The 17,881-nt window shown below is 45.0% G+C and overlaps 2 protein-coding genes across 5 annotated transcripts in view; one reads left to right on the forward strand and one right to left on the reverse strand.

The window, feature by feature from the left end:
* Positions 1-6,862, reverse strand: fam83d (family with sequence similarity 83 member D). Its single transcript, XM_055027161.1, has 4 exons — positions 6,199-6,862; positions 2,345-2,512; positions 2,119-2,243; positions 1-1,235 (listed from the first exon to the last, which is right to left on the reverse strand). Exons 1-4 carry the CDS (start codon positions 6,679-6,681, stop codon positions 389-391), a joined length of 1,623 nt encoding a protein of 540 aa, XP_054883136.1. The 5' UTR covers positions 6,682-6,862; the 3' UTR covers positions 1-388.
* zhx3a (zinc fingers and homeoboxes 3a) overlaps positions 6,621-17,881 on the forward strand; it is a 22,197-nt gene continuing 10,936 nt past the window's right edge. Inside the window, exons 1-2 of one of the 4 annotated variants that reach the window (XM_055027157.1) lie at positions 10,819-11,143; positions 11,248-11,294. The gene's annotated coding sequence lies outside the window, so the exon portion shown is untranslated. Of the gene's footprint in view, positions 6,721-10,121; positions 10,555-10,818; positions 11,144-11,247; positions 11,295-17,881 lie in introns of those variants that run through there. The other 3 variants (XM_055027158.1, XM_055027156.1, XM_055027160.1) reach the window with 3 other exon arrangements.

Raw genomic sequence — 17,881 nt, forward strand, 5'->3', positions numbered from 1 at the left:
TCGTTGCACGGAAAATTGCCGACTTTTATTTTTCGAGGCACGGTGAGAGCCAGCTGCTCTCCAGAACGATCTTTGGAAGAAGTTACAGCAGCACAAGGCGCATTTAAATAGCTAAAACAGTGATTCACTCACATACTCATTCTGCTGCCCTCGGTTGAAATTTTCTGGCATAATTTCATGGTAATTTACAACCTAGGACATAAAAATGATAGATCTTCAGGAAAAAAAAATCTTCAGGAAAAAAAAAAAGTCAAAATGTCAGCTAAGAATTAAAACAAAGGAAATATCTATTAAATATCTATCAGTAGAAGCCAAAAGTGTTCATTTAGAACAAAGGAAACCTCTCAATACCTCGTTCCCTTACAGCCTTAAAATCCCTGCAGATGAGCTAGTTCACACATCTGGCTCTTGGCCACGTGCCCATGCCCCCACTTTCAGCAGGCGGTTCAGGATTTGTGTCTTTGTGGATCCTCTGCCTGCTGCCGCGAATGGCTCCGATGCCCTGAGTCACGTTGGTGACATCCGCCAGCTCTCGCCTCTCGGTCAAGGAGGTCACGATGTGTTCCAGTTTGGAGCGGATGGCTGAGTAGTGGCTGCGTCGCTCTTTGGACAGCTCGTGAAGGGCGTCCTTTAGAGAACTGTCCGAAGCTGCGTGGGGTGCTGGGACCTGCCTGGGGGATCTGTCCTGTCGTGATGTTTTGGCTAAGGTAGTCGGGCCGAGGTGTTGAATGTCGGTCTGTGTGTCGCCGCCCGTCACCGAACGGCTGGTCTGGGTCGAGATGTGGCGGGACGCGGCAGCGGGGCTTTCTGTGTCTTTCTCCGCATGCTGCTCTGCGGGAGGACGATAATTTGCGGTAGCAGCCAGGACCTCCTCCTGAATGAGCTTCTGCTCCATTGTGCTCCCGTCAATGGTGGAGGAGTCGGACACCGGGCTGGTTTGACTGGTACTCGGAGAGGAAGGCTCGCGTAACGCCTGGGGTTTACGGCTGGGGGTGCTGGTCAGGTGAACCGTCTTGGCTGGCTTCTCTCTGCTCACAAGAGGCGAGAAGGCGGCTGAGTGTTTGATGCTGAGGTGCTCAAAGTCGCTGCTGCCTCGGACACCCTGAGGCCCGCGGGCATTGATGGGCTGGGACTGGGCGTAGAGGATGCGGAACTCCTCGTCGAACTTCTCTGTTATCTGACCCGAGAGCTCGATCAGGTTGCTGCTGTTCAGTTTGCCGTCAGTCCAGTTGAACCTGGAAACAAGGAGAGGAGTCATCAGGTTGCATATTTGAATATAGGAAGACACAAATACTTGTATCCAACAATCGATGGTGGGCACCACCAACTATAAAGTTAGCTGCGCTAATGCTAAAAACGCTACAACAAAACAGCAGTAAGCAAAAGCTAACATTAAGCGATACACCAACATTGTGTTTAGCTGACACACTAACAGTATTTAGCAGGAGCTAATTCTACAGTGTGACACCAACACAGTACTTAGCAGTAGCTAACACTAAAGCTATACACCAGCATAGCATTTAGGACAAGCTAACACTCAAACTCTACATCAATAGTCTTTTCAGAAGCTAATGCTGCAGCGACACACTATCACGTATTTAGTGGATGCTAACGCTTAAGCACTACACAAACACGGTTTTTAGCAGAAGCTAAAGCTAAGGTACTAATTTCTATTCAAATATTTCTGCCCTTGAAAAACTACAACCCTCTACCACCAATTAAATTTTCATATTTAACATGTTTTATAATGCCCTTAGATGTAGCTTATATCTTGTTCGTGTTTAATTTTGTTTCTTAGTGAAATAAGTCACAGTGAAAAGAGCATGAACGTAAACGTCTAACAATTTGAAGAATTTCTCACAGTCGATAACCAAAACTTCAACAAAGATGTCGAACTTTATTGAGCTGGAAGTTTGCAGATTAGTGCCTTAAAATTGATCAGGAAATGTGAATTTAGGGGAAGCCAAGTGTGCTAAACATTTTTAAAGTTAACTAAAGCCCTAAGCAAAACATTTGCTCTGCTATTATTGCAAGAGCAAAATGCTTTTTACAATACCCTACCTTGTGTTGCTGTGTCACATAACATACTGTCAGGTTTGTGGTCCAACGGCGCCATACCTGTATGAACCCGTGGCCACTCTGTTCCCATCGATCAGCATGAACCGCTCATGAACTTTCCCGGTGATCCTGGCTCCAGACCTCATGTAGTAAGTCGAGCCAGCGACGGTTCGCACTCTCATTTGCTGCAAAGGACCGAGGGCAAATTGTTTGGCTGTGATGCTCATCTGCTGCTCATGTTGTGCCCATGAAGGCAAGGTCCAGCTGGACCCAGGCGACCACATACCCGCAGGTCATCCAGGCGAACGCCGACGTTCCTGCACATCCTCAGGAAAGCGGGAGCGCATGACTGGTCGAGCAGGATGTAGACGGGCACCCTGCGGTGGGAGCACGCCTCCTGAAGATCCCGAAAGATATCCAGGTCCGTGAGGGAGTCCGTCACTATGGCGATCACCTGCAGTGGAAACAAGAAAATTGAAGAAAAAAAAAAAAAAGACACTCAGAGAGGTAATACAATAAAATTCCTGTTCGGGCCGCCGCTCGCAAGATCTAGCACATGATTGCGTTTTCATTATTGTCAAACACAAGGCCTCATTCAAGTAGGGCCGTGGAGCCCTGTCTCACGCACGCGCGCTCATGAGCTGTCTATTGACTGTGGTCCGTGTTGCCATGGAGATCGCCCGAGATGCTTGGTCAGCAAACAAATGACTTTTATGCAGAAGAAACGTAGGTCTGCTGGAGGGCTTTTCTCTTTCTTCCTGTGGATTTTATTTTTTTTTTTAGGCCGCTGAGATCCGTCTTTTTCTCACAGCGACGAATGGAATTTCGCATGCCGCGGTAAAGGCTGCGTGTCGAGGATTAGACATGGGTGTATCTTCGATTTGAGGCTTCAAACTGGTGTTATTCACACGCAGCTTGTCAAGAGAGCTCCCACAACCCCGTCCCGTTCTTTGTTTTTTGGCTGGGTCTGCCGTGTGCGGATGCTTTCAAGAGGCAGAGATGAAGGCTGTTCCTTTGAACACACCAGTAAACACAGCGGCGATGCAGCTTCCATATACCTACAGAGGCGCTTCACGTTGAGCTGTTTAACATCACAAAAGAACAAAAGGGCCTCGCTGTACAAGAAGGTTCCTACACATTTTCACTTTTAAATCCCTGTGCCGCGATTAAAAATGAGCACAAACAGAATGAATAAATGCTTCAAGATGACGACCTGTTAATTTATTGGTGTATTTATTTCATCATTCGTGTGTTTACTCATGTCACGACCTTTACTAGCTTGCTGTTTGAACGTAGCTTTTGCGCTTACTCTAGAATAAAAAGGTAAAAAAAAATATATCCCCACACTCAAATTACTAGAGTTGTCTTGTTTTTGTTGCCATTTTGAAATATAAATACAAAAGTTTACTCTGAATTTTTGGCTTGTGCATCTACAGTGGTCAAGATTTAAACATGTAGAGTCAAGACAAATGAACTGAATTGATAAAGCAATCCAGATTTTCTTCGAACTGGGCAATTGGCCGATACTTGGTGGAACCAATCTGATTCACCTCACTAAAGATCTTCACAATCAGCCGCTGTCAACTCTAAGCTTCTCATTTATACTCGAAAGCAGTTAGAACAACTGTGTGTTGTTCAGTACAATTCAACAAAATAAGATGCGGCATTACGACACCTGGCCATGTCGGTCATAAAAACAAAACGGACAAAAATCGGTCTGGACGGTTGATCGGCTAGAAAACTGCAATCGGTGCACTGGGTTTGAAGGAGAATGTGAACGTGACCATATTTTCCTCCTGTTTGCACTCGTTTCTCTAATGTTGGCGATTCTCACTGGTCAAAGAGCTTTTCTGTTCGGCCACCACAAAAACTGAGACCACTTCCTTCACAATAAGAGCCTGAGGCAAGCGCTCCAAACTTATTTTGCCAACGCAATATTTTGAAGTTTTGTCGCAGGATCATAAATTTCTGCATTTTATCCAATATATTTCACCACGTTCTTACAAAAACATAACGACACAACAGCGCTGATTTATATCAGTTAATGTTATTGTGAGTCTGATTGTGGAATGACTAAAATTTTATTTCTCAATAGTGCTCCACAATACCATCAATTTGCAACATAAGTGTGCACAATATTACTAGAGCAACGCAGAGGAGATATGGACTTAAAGTTTTATCAGTACCACAACAGTATTTTGCAGTACTATTGTGATAACGATAAAAGTGACAATAAGAGGTATTTATTACATATTTATTAGATAACTATGCACCTGTGACTGTGTGTCACAGCAATTATAACTCCACAAACATAAATAATGCTCTTAAAAACATTTGTAATACACATTTTGGGACACTGATCAAATGAAGAAGTGTGATATCCACCAAATTGCTATATTTTCCTTTTGTGTTGTATTTATATTCTTTGTTTTGTATTTAATTTGTATTTTTTTGTATTCTTTTATGTATGCTTACTGTGTGCCACATTTTTGCCTGTGAGCTGCTGGTAACTATAATTTCCTGAGGGAGTCTTCCCAAGGGATCAATAAAGTCAAGTCTAAGTCTAAGTCTATTTGCATCACCAAGCCGCAACATGGTAGCTGTATTTTCAAATTTATTGTCATTTTTAATGTCTTCATTGGACAAACAGTGGACAAATTTGTAGAACTATCAAACCTGACGATGAGAACAGTTTTTGGTGGGTTCGAAACGTCATCAAACGGTCTTTATCATGACAAAGAAAATTCTAAAATTCTTGTGACAAGAAATTCACCATGATAAATGAGAAACGGTACAATAAACGGCCACGCCTAGAACAAAAGAATTCAGAAATCAGAATTTCACATTTCCTGTACCGCCTACGTCTGTTTGACGGGAGTCTCAAAGCTCCAGATATCCACATCCGGCACTAAGGAAAGGTGGACTTGTCACAACTAATCTTGCCATCAATGCGATATCGCAACAACAGTTTGTGTGAGCCGACAAACTGCCCGATTGGTTTTGGATGATCTGCTTGCACTTCCATGTGAAACTGATCTCATCGATCCCTGGCAATGGTCTCAAAAATCAGCCGCATTCTCCTTTGGCTCTGCCAGGAGAGAGGGCGGAGTGTCTGGCCCCGCCCACAAGGTCATGTCTGCACATGGCTGGTTAACAATAGCCTCCCCACTGTTGCCAACTTAGCAACAGTGGGGAGGCTACTGTTGCTAAGTGACAACAGTACTTACTGTACTCTAAGCACTTAATGACTTTCAGAGAAAAAAAAACAACAAAAAACGCCTCAGCAGGTCTGGCTGAGATTGTTGCTCAGCCAGAAAACTATAATCGGTGCAAGTTCCTGATTTTGTCATTGCATGATTTTCTACCACTATGTCACCTCACTTTTAAAGATTTGAGCTGGAGAAATGTAAAGGACATCAAGCCAGCGCATTGGATGGAGGGAAGTTTAGGAAAAAGTGTGGAAATGCGTACACTATCCCTGCTCCACTTTCATTCTCCGTACTCGTCCTCGCCTTGGAGAAAACTTCAGCTCCACGCTTTCCCAGGAAACCAGCTCCAGAAACACACACAGCACCTGCCTTAAAGGTGCAAGTCAACAGACAAAATGTGTGTTTGGAGCAGGGAGCTCAATGTGTCCTGCAGGTGAGCAAAGCAAGTGGAGACACATCTGGTACGCAGGTTCAACACGGGCCTGAGGTGCTTTTCCTCCTGCAAGAGCCCTGCAAACTGGAAAGTCTCTGAGATTAGACCATTTCAAACTGTTTTCTTTTTTGTTTGTTTGTTTTTATCTTTTAAGATAGTACAAGCGTTTGGCCTGAGATCACTGCTGATTGAAAGAGCTAAAGCTGAATTTATAAGAATCAGACAATTTGTCTGACTCCATGGAGACAATCCAGAGTGTATTTCCAGGAAGGGCCAAAGAGGATTTAGGAATTTCTCTGGAATGTATGTCAAGAGAAAGGTCTGCTTGGTTTTATGTTACACAACACTGCATAATAATAAGCCTCTTTCAGTATAACCCCCATCCCAAAAACAAAAAACCTACAGTAATATAAAGTGCAGGCACTGGCTGAAAAATCAGGATTTCCAGTAAAGCGTGTTTTCAGTTAGACCATCTATTATTTTTATTGGGATGTTTACCTCTTTTGCACTTTTGATCATCCGCCTCGCAGCCTCTTTGCAGGCGTAAATAGTCTCTCCGTAGCAGGGCTGGAAGTGAGCCACGGCCCGGGTCACTCCCCGGTAGGAGCCCGCGGTGAAGGCGGGCCATCCGATCTCCAGCAGCGGCGGCTCCACGTCGGACACCTCGGGGAAGTAAGTGACCGAGGAGCAGTCCAACGAGCTGCCGAGCGACTGCTCCGGCTCCTCCCCGTGAACCGACACGCACCGCGGCGGAGGCACGGCGGCGCTCCGGATCCGCTGGATCTCGTCGTCCGACAGAAAGTTGGGAATTCTCTCCCTCCGGAGGAAATCCACAAAGTTCTCGACGCCGCCGGAGACCAGCTCCTCCAGGGCCAGCCGGTGCCTCTCGTTGTAGACTTCCTGCAGGTTGACAGCGTCGGCCGCGGCGGGTCTTTGGCCCAGCCTCAACGGGGAGTCGTCCAACGTTTGCGACAGAGCCATGGCTGGGACTTCTTCCCTCCGTTAACCGTAGCAGCACAGGTAACGTTCTCACCTCCGGGAAGGAAGAGAAATTTGTATTTTGTCTCTTCCCTCCGTTGCTTCCCGTCCTGCCCGCCTATTGGCTGGCGGACGCTGGTCGAACCGGAATGGCGGCTCCGGGTTCGTCTACTCGGGTTGTCGATCTGAGCTGCGGCGGCTCTGATTGGCTCGTTTGGAGGCAAACAAAGCCTCCTGTATGGCCCCCTCGCGCTCTGCTGTGGTCCGGTGACAGAACAGAGATCAGAACAGGCCCAAGACCTCTCACTCTGACCACTTTTTCTTTCAGTAACGGAAGAAACCACGTCCCCGCGTGTTCTCGCCTGGTTGACTCTGAACTTGAACTCCAAGAGGTTTAACTAGCACACTTTTTTTTAATTAGAAAGACTAAAGACGAAGCCATTTTTAATTCAACATGTAACATTTAACGTTTTTGAGTCATCACGAAGCTCATGCCGTAAAATGACCTGGGGGGAAAAAAAGCATTAAAATGAATGGCATAGTGACTTGTTTCAATGGTGAAATGGACAGGCGATAGCTCTATTCACGACAGAAAAAAACATTTAATTAAGATTACTTATTTAAATAAATAAGTACATGATGCATTATTTTTATTCAAAATAGAAAGGCGGTAGTTTTTCTTGCAAAACTACAGCATCCTAGCTTTTTATTTAATTTTTTTAACGTCTGTCTAAATTATTTGAGACGAGCAAAGATATAGGACAAATACATGTCAAAGTTAGCATTTGTTTTCAAGTGTTTATTTTGTAGAACATTGTGTTCTGCCGGTTGCTCAACGCTCTGGAAATTACAAACAGCTGAAATTGTCCGATTTGAATGCCAGGGAAACTGAGCCGGAGCCTTCTTTCACTCAGCTGACCCACAGACCGCAGCAACAGGTGGGGAAGGGTAGCAATCTGTTGCACACTTATTTTTGCACACAGCTGGAGAAAAAGCCAAACATTAATATGCAATAATTATCCCCCCCCCCCCCCCCCCAGAAAAAAACATAGGAGTTCAGTGTTATTTTAGAATGACGGCACAGCATTGGTGTCACTCCAGAAGACCAAAAAAATCTTCATAATGTAGAAAATACCTCCAGCTTGGGTTTTCATCCTGGCTTTTTGGTTTATTAAATGTCGCAAGTTAACAACTAATGTCATCCAGTGCAGACAGGTCAAACACACATATCGCTTATGCAAAAAAAAAACAACCAATTTAAACTGACAGATTCATATTCAATTATATAGAGTCCAACTTGATCCTGGTTATGATGCAGTTCGATCGCATGCGGTTTAGAACATCAAATATGAAAGGAAATGATGCATCTTGACAGTCTGGACGTCGTCTTTCCTGAACGTTTTCACAAATCACGTCATTTATGCAAAAAACAAAAACAAAAAAAAAACAAACATCTCAAGTGTTACAAATTCAGGAGAATTTCAATTTGATTTTAAGACAAGGGCAATAAGGTCAACCTCAAGGCCATTAATGTTTTCTTGTGTTTTTTGTTTTGTTTTTTTTGTTTCACAATACATAAAAAAAACTACCTTTTTCAGGAAACACGACAAACATTTAACTCAGCTATAAATGAACAATGATCCAAAGAGAGCTTTATGTTCCCCTTCAAACAGAATAACACCATCGACAGAGAAGTGTACCAAATGAGACAAAAAGTAAAAGAAATTAAAAATAAATGTAGAGTTGCAGCACAGTGGAACATGCGGTCGTACTCAAGGCTTTGACTGCGTGTTGAAAGGATAATATGGCTTAGAGAAGCTCTGATTGCAATTACCGAGGACTGCCGGGAAAGCCAACCGTCCTGAATTCATTGAAGAACCCAAACCATGCAGCACGTTGTGTGTCACATATGTGGGTGGAAGAAAGTGGAAGTTTGTCGGACGAAACGGGACGGCGTCTTTTCAAAGACCTAAATCCATGCTGAAGTGTCTCAACAGGCTTGTCCTTTCGATGAGAAATGAACGTCTAAGCGGTGTGTTCGGGTGGTTTCTGCTTCTCAATGGGAATCTGAGAGTTGCGTGTAGTTTGACAAAAAAATAAATAAATAAAATAAAACAGCAAGTGATCAGCTTGAAGTTTAAATTGAGTATTAAAGTAAAAATGAAAACAGACTTCAACACCATCCTTGCGGTCCCGCAGCTTCACACGCCACACCTTCAGGAAATGCAAACATCATTTTAATCCTAATCTTAGGCAGAGACACACTAAGACTCCTGACGCTAGCTGGGTTGTGCTCTTTTGCAATCCTGCTAGCCAGACTGTTTTATGCTTTAATGGTGGGTGATTCATCTATCTCATAGATAATTCATCTTTCCCCCCCTAACCCCTTTCCTGACTGTATACAGCTACAGGCAACTTCTGAATCCGGTACAGGACATAATGGAAAGGCAGAGTGAATCCATTTTTTGTGATACTAGAGGCGTATAGGACTATTGGTCCCATGTGTTCTTCTGCTCAGAGTATATTTCTGCCTGCATGCACGGAGGGCCTATACCAGAGCAGCCCACCCACTTGTTACACTTGTTTCCTTATACAGATCGACACATTTATGAACATTCGTGCCAAAACCACGTTTTCCTGTGAAGTTGTCACCATTTTCTGTGAAAATATTTAATTTAATCCCGTTTTCACCCATCTATTTTTGTGCCTTACATTAATTCATCTTGCTGTTTGGGGCCCGTGCGCTCCTCTCTCCATACGCGCTTTTACGCACAAAAAAAAAAGGCCGCCGGGGTCACGAAGGGCCGCAGCCGCGCAAATCATATTTTACAAGGCGCGCATCTGTACAGCAGCTCTAATTTGATTCAAAGGTAAATTATCCTCCTGCGTTTAAACACACACGCACACACACACACACACACGCACACACACACACACACACACACACACACACACACACGGATAACGTAGGCTACGGTTACGGCGCATCTGCACAAATTTGCTCTCAAATAATTACGCGTGTGCGTAAAAATGTCCATTGAGCTGGTGGGCTGACAGGCATGTGCTTTAAATGACAGCTCCCACAACGGCGATACACAACACACACACAGACCATTAAGGCTTTTTTTTCTGCTTCTTCTTCCTCCTCCTCTTCCTTCTCCTTCTAATAAGACACGCATCTAATGGAACACGCATGTTACTTAATTAATGAGATTTTTTCGGGGGAAGGGGAAACCTTCGGGGCGCGTGAATTTAGATCAGATTCCTAATCTAAAACAATGAATCCATCAGCACCGCTTCATGAGCTATAAGAAAAAACCCAAATGTGCGGAGGGGATCAATGTACCCTCCATTTTTTATTTATTTTTTTTGCTACAAGCACTCACTCCACTCACACACACATATATCCCCATCTCATCCCCGCCCCTCTCCAAAATTTTAGATGAAAGGGCTTTTGGATTTTGGATGACGCTCCGCGTCACGTGTTCATAGGAAATACACTCGCTATAATTTTTTGGAGCTCCCTCGTCCTGCGCCGCCGACCGTAGTTGTGTGTTTTTTTTTTTTTTTTTTTTTTTTTTTTTGCCTTCCTCGTACAGCGGAGCCGACGGCTTTGGGAGGGCAGCGCAATGCAACATACCTCGCTGTGGTCACCGACGGGTTCGCGCCAGTTCACAGGGTTCACTTAAGGGGAGCAGCCGCCCCCTCTTTCCTTTTTTTTTTTTTTAACAACAACAATTAAAAAAAAAAAAGAAAAAAAAACTCGACTTCTTCTTCTTCTTCTTCGTCTCAAAGCGAAACGAGTGGAGCCAAAAATAACTCATTTATGTATTAATGTTGGATTCCATCTTTCCCACCGCCGCCGCCGCCGCCGAGGTAAGGACTCAACCGCTCTCCCGCAGCCCCACGGACACACACACACACATACACACACACACTCGCCTCGGTATATCCCTGCGGTGCGGTTTCCAAAGTTGTTTACTGGATTTAAATGTCGCCGTTGAACGTTGGCTTTTGAGCTCGCGCCGCGCTGAAGGCAGCGCACATCAAGTCGCCAATGTATAAAATGGCGACAGTAGGTGGAGGAAGGGGGAGTGGAGGGTTTTCTTTGGGGGGGGGGGGCATATAAGGTTATTCGGAGCGCCGTCGGCAGGGTCGGCTCCGAGGCGGTGTGTGTCGCCCCCTCAGCCCGGGCGAGCGGAGCGAGACGGGTTAACTCGGCAGTTTTGTTGCAGTCGGGCTCCGGCAGCGGGATCTCAGCTCCCGGGTTCTGCCTCCCTTATACTATGTGGCGTATCTGCTTATTTTTATTCCACAACGCGCTGCGTTTCTCCATTGCGCTGCTTTTTTTTAGTTGGGAAAGACTTTTGAACACAGCGCGTGCCCAACTCCTACATGTTCAAATCGGGGTTTTTTGTTGTTTTGTTTTGTTTTCACTCTATTACTTTCTCCCTCACGGCGCAAGGTAGGCCCTTTATATCTGGATTCATTTGCTCTTTTTTTTTTTTTTTTTTTTTTTTTTTTAATTCCCGTCTCTTCCTCCTACTAACATGTGCTGCTACCGTACAGGGCCGGTCCAAGGTTATGTGAGGCCCTAAATCCCGGGGGCGGGCCACGTGAGTAACCGTGGTTATTGTTTGTGAAGATCTGATCATTTAAGTGTTATCGGTTATTCCCAAAACATATTAAAGTGCTCAAATAGGATTTTAACCTGTTACATAACGTTATCATGTCAAAATTTGTAAAAGAAAAAAAAAACAACTTTGTATTTCAACATTTTAATATAAATGCTTAAGAATAAAACTGGACAATATTAGAAAAAAAAAATATTATTATTGCTTCCAACAATCTTTTACCTTTCGTTTATAGAGTACTATCATCTATTACGTACACTTATTGTTTTGGCTTTAAATGTCTATCCAACACGCTGATTAGCATGTAAATATCTAATTATGACAAAGGAAATAGGTTCCCAGCTGTCCTTTAATAACACGCACACTGACCTTGTGGTGATGAGTTAAATACACAAATGTCAAGATTCTGACACTCTCTCTTTTTCAATCAGAACCAACGATGTTGCTCACTCATGCTAATGTTGCTATGCTAAACAGAGGCACGACAGGATCCCCGCTTATAAACATGACAATTCATGCATGTTTAACAGGAGATTTTATCGTTGACAAAAGTGAGACCATTTGGAGCAGCTAATGGGCCGGGTTTGGCTAACGGGCAGTGAAAGAAAAGCTGACCTGTAGCTCATTGTACAACGGTGGTTCTTGGATGTATAGTTGTAAAATTTCCCTGAATAAATCAGCAATGGACTATAACTCAATAACTATTTCCAGCTGTTGCTTGTTCTACACACATTGCAGTTTTCATAACACTTTCAATCTAATGTACTCCTAATCCCAAGGCTGAAGTGTAACAGATAATCTGTGTTCAGTGTAAAATTGTCCAGGTTTTGTTGGTTTAAGAATTGAGGCTTTGTATCCACAGATTGTATCAAAGTTGAGAATCAGATCTTCAGTAATGCTAGCCACCAACTGCATCTGGCCATGTTTAAAAACTGCATGGCAGGAGGGGGTGGATATTAACACTATTTATTGAAGTACCCGTGCTGCTTCACCGTAACTCAAGGGCGCTCTGGGCAAAACGCCACTGCCGTCAGGGTTCTTACAGATGCTGTGAGGAGAGGTGACGTTTTTGTTTTGTTCAGTCGGAACCATAAGGAACAAAGACTCATTAAAACAGGATTCTGTTGATGTGACTTTAAAATTACGGTTTTCCTCAGCGTTCGTACAGTTTGTTCATTTTTAAGCCTACAGGGTGCCTGAGCGGTCACAAAGTTCTCTTGCACCTCGGGCTGTAAATCAGGGACCTGCAGATATTTTGCAAACTGAAGATTATCACTGAGCCATTAGATTCGCGAATATGAGCCGCTGTAGGTCACATTCTACGTCTGTACATAAATATTGACAGAGCTGCGTGTGCCATGTGTCTCCCTGTGCCTTTAGGGTCCTGACTAATGTGCCATTTGTGAATTGTGTGGGACCGAAGTCCACAGCTCAGGAGACAACCCAAAACTACCCGAGCAGATGAGCGTGAATGAGTGGTCTTTTTTTTGTTTTGTTTTGTTTTTGGAAAACAAATGAATCACTCAACAGTGTAGTCTTATTCATATATGTGTGTGTGTGTATATATTGTGTAGATCAGAGATTGTGAAGCTCTCTCTGCTGTGAAAGCAGGCGTTTTTGGACTCCAGCTGTGACGGGCTGCAGTCTGTTCTCTAGCGGGCGGTTCCTGCCCTCCGATAGTTAATTTCCAGGAGTGCACGATGTCCAGCAAAACAAAGAGAAATGAGCTCTGGCTGTGCCTCTCCGGCAGACCGTGCTCGGCCCGGTAAGCTCAGTGTGTGAGTAGGGTTTTTTACTCTCTTTTTTTTTCACTCCGGTAGGGCGCTTACACTGGGGGAATGTCAATTCCCTTTTGTGGATCCCTGGGAACAGTCTTCCATCTCCCTTCTCGGAACTGCTCTAATGAGGCCAGGCATATTGCTTTTCATCCCGCACTCCCTGCAATTAGGCACAGCTCATAGTTTTCGTTATGGCCCCGGCTGAGTGTTTGTATACAGACACACAGAACGCAGCGGGCCAAGAGTGCCCATTTCCCCCATGAACGACATGCCACCGCTCATATTCCGGGAATAATGCGCTTCTCGGGATCGGCTGTGTTCCGACTTCTAAGGGCAACAGACGGTATGTTTTTGTCTGCCTTCCACGGCTCAAAATGAATCCCATGCCAGAGAATACAGAGGAGAGGGTCATATGGTCATGATTTGCAGATTTAGCCGACATGCAGTGTATAACATTCCTCGAGTTCAGAGGAGAGAGAGCGAGAGAGAAGAAAACCTACAGTCCCATGCCAACTGGATTTTCAAACTGTTTTGACATAAACACATCTTTCGCAGAAAATTCTCCAAACGACAACACCGAGTCGCCATTTTTTTTTCCCTTCCTGAAAGGACGGCAGCCCTCACAGGTTCACTTTTATTTGGGTCTTTCATCCCTCTCTGTGTTGCTTTTGTCGTCAGACCAATACCGTATCGAAGCCCAGCCCGCTCCAAGAGCCCCACTAAACCAGCATGTTTGCATAGTTCCAACCAAAAGAAATGTTTGTGCTCTGAAAAAAAAAGCCTTGAGGCTATAGTGGGTGGTGAAGGGGTGGGGGTGTTGGAAGAGCCCCTACCTCTTTTCTCTGTCCCATGCAGGAAGGGTTCAGTCAGCAGGAGCTGGCATTTGCCAGGCTTTGGTGGTTTTGAAGAGGCTGTAATGTCAGCCATTTTAAGATGGACACTACAATGGGCGCTGTGCCGCCATCTTTCCTTCTTTTCGCCTTAATTTCTCCCCTTTTATGAGCGTCTGTAGTCTTGGCTACGCGGCGGAGGAAGTCATTCATTAAAAGCAATGTAAAAGGATGCGTGACTCAGATGCTTTTTTGGGGTTTATTTGCCTGTCATTCATCTGCGCTGCAGATGGGAGGGTTGGTACGACGAGTGCTCCATCAGACGCCAGGTCGGAGCGCGGCGAGGTACGCTCCGTACCACGTCAGTCCGCAAGGCCTTCATGTCGGTTTCGCGGGACTGGATCCCCCAGATTGGGGGGAGTGGGGGGGGGGATCATTTGTGGCTCGTTCAGCTGTGATATTCCTCCTATCAGGCCCCGTCAACCGGAGCAACGCAGCTGCGGGAGGGAAGCGTTTGCGGGCCTCGACCAAAGCTGACGCTCGAGCCTTGTGTCGACTTTTCAAACCCAGCCGGCGGGGCGTTGGGGTTAGGTCTGCCCTGCTCCGGATGCAGTCCAAGGAATTCACCATGCGTGTGTGTGTATTTGTGTCTTGCTGTTTTGGTGGGTGTGGACAGGCGAATGTGTTGTGTGTGGCGTGGTGGGCAAGGGGAAGAGTGGAGTTGCCATGGCGATGTTAACACATGAGTGGCATCGCCGACCAGTCTCCCAGTGGACGAGGCTGCAGCTATGGAGGTAAAGGGGTGGGGTGTGTGTGCGTGTGTTGGAGAGGAGAAAACACCTGCGTCTCAGACATTCAGACATCACTACGAACACAAACACGCCCATCTGAAGGAAAGAAAACAAGCAGACCACACGCCAGCTGCCCGTCCCCCTCACTGCCCAGGGTCTTCATCTGGGTGGGAGTGGACCTGTAGGAGCGCCGCGCTTAATGACTCCCATGACTCTATTTCGCTTTTCTGCACACGTACACCTCCATTTGTGCTCATAGTGTAAAACCCGCCGGTCCATCTTGTCCCAGAGACCCCCCGCCCCCACACCACCTCGAACCGGCGCGTACTGGACAACTGAGTAGCCCGAACTCGCAGGAAAAACCGGAACAATCGCAGACGGTCCAGTCAGCCATCTCGAGCCTCCCGGCGCTGGATCACGTTCCTCCGTATAAATGAGGCACCATTGTTCCCAGTCCCCCTCTCTGTGGAAGACGGTCGTTTTCCTCTGTCCCTGGCTTATATTTGGGTGTCCAGCTGATCCATTCACATGACATTAATCTCTCTAATGGATGTTTGGCAGAAACGTTTTTTGCTAAACAGATTTTTTTTTTCTCGATCATTCTAATGTCTGACAGACGTTCTCCCCCACCCCCACTTCCTCTCCCTCCAGGTTTTCTCCACTTTTTTTTTTTCTTAAGGACACTCAAGACAGCCGCAGATCACTGTCAGAGCAAATTACACACAAAACAAATGTTGTCATAAGCTTGAGGATTTCTGCTTTTATTTCAGTGTTTTGGGTTTTTTTGTTCTCGATTGTGTGTGTGTGTGTGTGTGTGTGTGTGTTCTCGCCCCTCTGAGGCTGTCACACCGTGACGCTCTTTACCAGCTCCTCACTTCTGAGAGCAAAGACTTGGAGAGCCGTGCAGGTGCTAAATGGTGCGGAGGTGAGGAGGGAGTGTGTGCCTACGCAGGGTGTCAGCGGGGAGGAATATTGAAACGGCACAGCCTGTCATCATCCTCATCATCATCAGTCCTCCTCTCACTTCACACCCAAATGTTTGAGTTTCGTCTTCCTTTGTCCTCCAGCCTTCATGTGACAAGACGACAGCGACAAAAAAAATCCCCCCCAAAAAACGCAGGTCCGCGTTTGCCCGACATCAGCTGTAGGTGACCCAGCGATCTGGGTGTGTCTTGAATTAAATTTTAGTGTCTAGCAGCCACTTTGCAGCCTCGCGCCTCTTTTCCACTGGTAGCGACTTGCTGTGGATCGCGGATGGGATTCTTTATTTATTTTTTTTTTTACTGTCGTAATATTGTAATTACTGCAGCAGTTTATGAGGGGAGGAGAGGGAATACACTCTGGTTTCTCTTAATTGAATTGCTCGAATGGGAACAACACGCTCCAGTGTACAAAAGCCTTGCCAATGTATTCACACCGCTCAAATTTTTTTCACATTTTGTGACTTTAATGCCAGAAACCTCTGTGTTTCATTTGAATTTTGTGTGACAGGCCAGCAGCAAGGACAAGGAAAATGTTACACAGCTTTTTTATTTTTTTTTGTCTTTTTTTTTTACAGACAAAAGTGTGCCGTGCATTTGTACTCAGCCCCTTCTTGCCAGCTCCCCTAAATAAAATCCAGTTCAACCAACTTCCTTATAGTCATCTATTTAAAGCTGCACCGATAAACTGTCCAGCTGATAAATTGGGAATTTTGGTAGGTCGGCAAGCTGACAATGCTTATGAGAAACCACCTATTTTATCCACCAAATTTATCCGCTGATCGTATCTACCTCCATAAAGGTCTGAAAACCAGCCGCTGTTTCTTTTTGGTTTGCCGTGAGAGAGGTCCGACTGACAGATCAGGTCACGTTGTTAGAAATAGTGACCGGTCACCCAACTGTTTGCAGACAAAAAAAAAGAAATTCAGCCTTTTTGCAATTCAGGCTTTTTAAAGATCGGTGATTGGCCAGAAAACTGCAATCAGTGCACCTTTACGCCTAACTTCTGTTACTCTGTGTGCAATTTAATCTCAGGATAAATCCACCTGGTCTATGAAGGCCTCAGAGGTTCCTTAAACATTAATGAATAAAAAGCGTCATGAGGAACAAGAAACACAACAACAAACAGTCAGGGATAAAGTTTTAGAGAAGCTTAAAGCACGCTAAGGCTATAAAACAATATTCCAACCTTTGCATACCTCGCACAGCACTGATCGATCCATCATCCAAAATGGAAAGAGTATGACATACTTGCAGCTCCACCCACGCATAAACTTTCCACCTGTGACACAGAGGTCGGCCTAAAAGCCTGAGTCTCAGTTCGATAAAGCGAATTTCGGTGCATATGTGGATGCAAGTGGACCAAAAGCAGGAAGTGAACTATAGTGCGTGGAATTCTGGGTGAATACAATCAAAACAAATGTGTGACTTTGGCACTAGTGGGAGGAATGGCTCGTGGTCTTTTACCAGAGACAACAGAGAACTTCTAAACTGCTAAAATACAAATGAACTAGAGTTTTGTTTACATTTTGAGAAGAAGGAAGTTGCGCTCAATGTCTTCGAAGGTATTCCTGTCGTTTCATTCAGTGGTTCTGGGTGTAGCCCCCTACAGGCGAGGAGGGGACCAAGTTTTTCGGTTGGCTCGGATAATTTGACCCAGTGCAATGTCAGCTGTTGTAATTTTGGTCCCCAATTGAACTTTAGAAAACTTTATGCTCTACAAGGACAATACTACGCATAGAGGAAAACCAACTCCCTAAATACAGTATGGTAAAAAATAAAATGGTGGTGGAAGCATCTTGCAATGGGAATTTTGAGCTAAATAAAGAATAATCCAAGAAAAACTGTTCTGGGCTGTGAAAGACTTGGAACTGGGGATTAGCTTCTCCGTCCAGGAGGACTACAATCCTAAACACAGCTGGGAATATGTTGGGATGGTTTACATTACACTGCAGTCACATTGCATCTCTTGGTATGCCACAGTCGAAAGGCCAGACCTAAACTCAATTGAGGTTCGTGTGACGAAACTTTAAAATTATTATCCATCCAATCTGACTGGGATGGGTAGCATTTGCAAAGAATACCAGACAAACAAAATTTGTTGTCTAGATATGCAAAGCTGGTAGGGATATACAAAAGACTTGCAGCTGTAATCACAGCGTAAGGTGATTCTACAAACTATTAATTTAG

This window comes from Poeciliopsis prolifica, unplaced genomic scaffold (assembly GCF_027474105.1).
Source record: "Poeciliopsis prolifica strain line A6 unplaced genomic scaffold, Auburn_PproV2 SCAFFOLD003, whole genome shotgun sequence".
Lineage (NCBI taxonomy): Eukaryota > Metazoa > Chordata > Actinopteri > Cyprinodontiformes > Poeciliidae > Poeciliopsis > Poeciliopsis prolifica.

Bases quoted from the DNA above. Each gene is read 5' to 3' on its own strand.
- fam83d (XM_055027161.1), bottom strand. From the start codon at position 6,681: ATGGCTCTGTCGCAAACGTTGGACGACTCCCCGTTGAGGCTGGGCCAA. The intron at 2,244-2,344 runs GTATGTGGTCGC...GGTCCTTTGCAG, and splicing joins TTCGCCTGGATGACCTGCGG to CAAATGAGAGTGCGAACCGT. The intron at 1,236-2,118 runs GTATGGCGCCGT...CCTTGTTTCCAG, and splicing joins GTGGCCACGGGTTCATACAG to GTTCAACTGGACTGACGGCA.